Consider the following 4,216-nt stretch of genomic DNA (forward strand, 5'->3'; position numbering starts at 1 on the left):
ACCCTGGGCCACCAAAGCGGAACATGCAAACTTAACCACTCGGCCACGGGGCTGGCCCCTATAATGCTTTTCTTGAACAGTAAGCAATCATGTATTTATTAATCTAATTAAATTAATTAAACAAATAATAATTAAAAACATAATTACTGAGCACCAATAATGTACCAGGCACTGTTAACCAGTGTTACTCACTTTTCTTTTCACAGCTAAAGCCTTGTCAGTTGTGTGCTGTGAGATACTAAAAGAAATGCTTTTTCCATCTGTTGTAGTTTCTCAGAATCACTCTCTTCCCAAACAACTGAACAGGTATGTAGTTTATAAAAATCTTGAAACCTCACTGGTCAGTTTGTTTTAACAGTGATGGGAGAAAAACTCTAAGTCATTATTAAGAAGAAGAAAACTATACATACACACCAATTGTGCAGCTCTTCCGAGGATCAATTAGCATCAGAGACGCCGTAGAATGAAATAAAAGATTACAGTTTTGCTGGAATTGTTCCCTTTACCCCACCCAAGTGTTTGTGGAAGAAAGCCTGCAGCTGCTTCCAAGCATCCACCTGGGCCATGGCATGAGCCCTGGGCTCCCCTCCCCAGATGACAGGACGGCCCACCAAGGTGTGCATGGAAGCCGGGCACATGGGGAAGTAAGGAGGCTCTATGTAGTGCCCCGCCCCTGGGTAACAGATGATCTGGGGCCTCTCCTTACCATGCGCCTGTAAGCGTTTAGAGGCCTCACTGGCATAGAATTCACTCTTCCAGTTGTGGTCATCCTGACCTACAAGGAACAGGAAGGCACTCTCAGCCCTTTCCACAGGAATGAAGCTCTTCTGGTCGGGTCCTTCCAAAGGGCTGTTGAGGACATCCAAAATGTCTGCGAAGCCCTCACTGGTCACCCTGATACGATTTATGTTGGAACTTACAGGGGGCAGAGTCTCCCCCTTGTAGTGCAAGGCTCCACCAACATTGGCCACAGAGCCATTGATTATGACGGTGGCAGTGATGCCCTTCAGGAAGGAGGCCATGGAGAGGCAGAGATCGCCCCCCTTGGAAATGCCAAGCAGCCCAACTCCTGGACCCTTTACCTGAGAAAAGGACAGAGGAAAAGGGAGAATGAGTCCATGATCAGGGCAGTGTGAGGAGTAGTGCCTGGAATTAGAGGTCACGTGGAACTGAGCCTGAATCTGGGCTCTGCCATTTACAAAGTTTGCAACCTTGGGATATTTACTCATCCTTCCTGTCTTCCTTTCCACAATTTCTCCATCACCGTTCCTGGTGAATTCAACAACTATGTGGAAGATCTACTAAGTACTTTGGCCTCTCAGTTCCCTGACCCCTAATCATCTTTTTATCTAGCCCACCTCAGCCACCCACTCCCATTGGCATAACCTAAACCCAGTGATCATCAGTGAGTACATCATCTCCAGAATCTCAGCTTAAGCATTCTACTCTGTGACCACCATCTTAAATAATTCCAGATTAGCCATGCTAGACTGCCCATTAACACCTCCTTGAAACTTTGACTACTGCTATTTTCACTATCAATACCTTTGTCATGTTCTCACTTCCCACCTCATCCAGCTTAGATGTCAAGCCTCATTGTTATTAGCACTCCCTTGCAAGCACTCTAAACTCCTTGAATACTTCTCTTCCTTTGGGCATACTAGCCTGGAAAAGGGCTAGCCTTGGCTAAATCCACCTGATCACTTCCTCTAAACTTGCATTTATGCAAATAAACATTGCTAGAGAAAAAAATACACATTTGTGCCGACAGCTCTTACTTTCATTTCATGACCACAAATTTCAAATTACTATCCATATTGCCCATGGACCCAACCACACTTCACTGTTGTTTGCTCTCCGTGTCTCCAAAAGACCATTCCACACCTTCTCCTACCTCCTGAAGCCCCTTCAGCTCTGTTCACCCTCACTTTCAGCTCTCCATCCTCCATGGAGAAGACAGAAGCTATCCCGGAGGAACTCCTCCTCCTTTCCCCTGCCAGCTCTACTGAGCTCTACATGAATCAAGTTCTCTGCCTTCCCTCCTGGTTCCAAAGGAGTCCCTCTGTTCTCATCAAAGGCCACTCCTCTGCTCGGCTTGGGATCCCATCCACTCTGATTCTCCAGGACCTTGCTCGTGCAAATGCTCCCTCTCTCTCTCTCCCTCTCTCCCCTTCATAACTTTCTTCTCTACCGGCTCATTCCCATCCGTGCACTTCCGGGTCTAGTACCTCTTCCGTTTTCATAACAGTCCCTGGACCCCACATCCACTCTGCCCTAGTTTTCTACTCTCTTCTCAGTAAAGTTTGTGGGAGAAATTGTCTGCAGCTCTTCTCTTTCTTGTCTTCCATTCTCTACTTAATCCCCTCCAAGGTAATCTGGGTTTGCAACATGCAACAAGGACTGCTCTTGTCACATTTATCAAAATCTTGTATTCCAAATGGCCATTTAATTAACCTCTCAACAGCAGTCTTTCTTTTCTCGTGGCTTCTACAATAGCATCCTTAACTGTATTCAACCACTTATTCCTCATAAAAGTACTAGGAATTAAGTGATATTATTTTCATCCCAATTGTTCCCATTTCAAACAGGCCCCAAGGTCACAGAGCTAGTAATTGGTGAAATCAGAACTCAAATTTAACTTTTGTCTATCTACATCTTATGCTGGCCCCACGACGCCCTGTCACCTTTTCTAAGAGCTCCAAAGCTTCCAGACATCGTCAGCTCTGACTGAAGTGGAAAATAGGCAGGGCTTTTCTTCTGACCCTCTGCTACCCTGAGCCTAGAACCCTCAAGACATCTCCTAGTTCCCAGGTTCTGTGGCCACCAGGTGCTTTCTTTAAAACTTACTACTGTTCTCTCAGAGGGGGCACCAGGAAGAGAGGGTTGTTCACACATACACTTGAACTGGGTCCTCTAACACACTTCCTAGAGAAGTTCCAACCTGAGGGTGACTAAGCAGGCAGTTCACAGCTTCCTCAAAGTACTCCAGGTGGAGGCTCTCCATGCTCTTGGGGAGGTCGTCATAGTTGTAATAGGCCAGAGCCATCACAGCAAAACCCTTCCCAGCCAGCAGACTAGCTCGATATTCCAGAAGGCCACCTCCAGCTCCAAAAACGTCCACAATCCCAGGAAAGGGGCCAGGTTCTGTGGAAGAAACAAAACACCAAAACGAACTTTTTCTGAAACTCTTTGCAGTGGTATCAAAAGCCATCTGTTGCCCACCTGGTGATGTCAAAGTTTTCTGTTGACAATCAGAAATGCTGGAAGACCTCTGGTCTTTGAAGGTCCAGACAGCAGCAGAGGCTGAATCCATGTTCCCCTCTACACCCTGAGCCTCAGAGCCCCACACTTCTTTACAAGGAACATGTATTACTTTCCGATTAAAAGTAATTTACATACAGACAACGAAAACAGCTAATCATTGTCCCCCCTCCCAAAGTGAGAATGCCAAATGCCAGGAGGATGTGGAGCAACTGGAACCCTCATACACTGCTGGTGGAAATGCAAAATGATACAGCCACTTCGGGAAAGACTTGGCCATTTCTGATATAGTGAAACATATACTTACCATAGGCCCCAGCAGCCTCACTGCCAGGTCTCCACCCAAGAAATACGAAAACTTGTGTTCGCAAAATGGTGTATGCAAGTGTTTGTAGTGACTTTACTCATCATCTCCAAGGACTTGAAACCCAAATGTCCTTCAAATGGTGAATAAATCAACGAACTGTACATCCATATAAGGGGGTCCCACTAAGAAGCAAGAAGGAACTATTGATACTTGGAGCAACAGGAATGAATCTCAAAGGCATTAAGCTAGACTCAAAAGGCTACATATTCTGTATGACTCTATCTACTGGCTATTTTCACCATTTACATCAAAGTTTGTATTTAACAGGCCACACTTAAAGAATAACACTAAAGCAAACCCTTTCGACCCAACACTTTCAGAAGTCACCCAGTACTAACCCCTGAAGCCCCCTGAGTCCCTGGGCCCCTTCCCTCCCTGTCCCCTCTCCTGGATTTCATCATTCTCCTCATTTCCTTCACAGGATTACCACTTCTATGTGTACCTTAGTATTTTGCTTATTTTGCCTATGTTTTGAATTTTATGTAGCTGGAATGATGTTGAACGTGTTCTTGTGGGATTTGTTTCATTTCACACTGTTTTGAGAATCGTCCATGGTGACTTGCAGCTGCCATTCAGTCACCTCTGCTG

At 45.6% G+C, this 4,216-nt stretch overlaps 1 protein-coding gene across 2 annotated transcripts; it reads right to left on the bottom strand.

The window, feature by feature from the left end:
* Window positions 1-299: 299 nt before the first annotated feature.
* LOC124232263 (acyl-coenzyme A thioesterase 1-like) lies at window positions 300-3,952 on the bottom strand. 2 transcript variants are annotated; one of them, XM_046649227.1, is made up of 3 exons: window positions 3,569-3,947; window positions 2,942-3,144; window positions 300-1,082 (listed from the first exon to the last, which is right to left on the bottom strand). In XM_046649227.1, exons 2-3 carry the CDS (start codon window positions 3,044-3,046, stop codon window positions 477-479), a joined length of 711 nt encoding a protein of 236 aa, XP_046505183.1. In that variant the 5' UTR covers window positions 3,047-3,144; window positions 3,569-3,947; the 3' UTR covers window positions 300-476. The 2 variants fall into 2 exon arrangements, with proteins under 2 accessions (XP_046505183.1, XP_046505182.1); XM_046649226.1 differs by having other exon boundaries at window positions 2,942-3,952.
* Between the last annotated feature and the right edge of the window lie 264 nt (window positions 3,953-4,216).

This window comes from Equus quagga, unplaced genomic scaffold, assembly GCF_021613505.1.
Source record: "Equus quagga isolate Etosha38 unplaced genomic scaffold, UCLA_HA_Equagga_1.0 HiC_scaffold_4059_RagTag, whole genome shotgun sequence".
Classification (NCBI taxonomy): Eukaryota; Metazoa; Chordata; class Mammalia; order Perissodactyla; family Equidae; genus Equus; species Equus quagga.

What these genes read in the sequence shown, in the direction of transcription:
- LOC124232263 (XM_046649226.1), bottom strand. Translation starts at nt 3,313, where the DNA reads ATGGATTCAGCCTCTGCTGCTGTCTGGACCTTCAAAGACCAGAGGTCT. An exon ending in GCCTGCTTAGTCACCCTCAG is followed by an intron (nt 1,083 to 2,941) that starts GTTGGAACTTCT and finishes TCCTTTTCTCAG; the next exon opens with GTAAAGGGTCCAGGAGTTGG.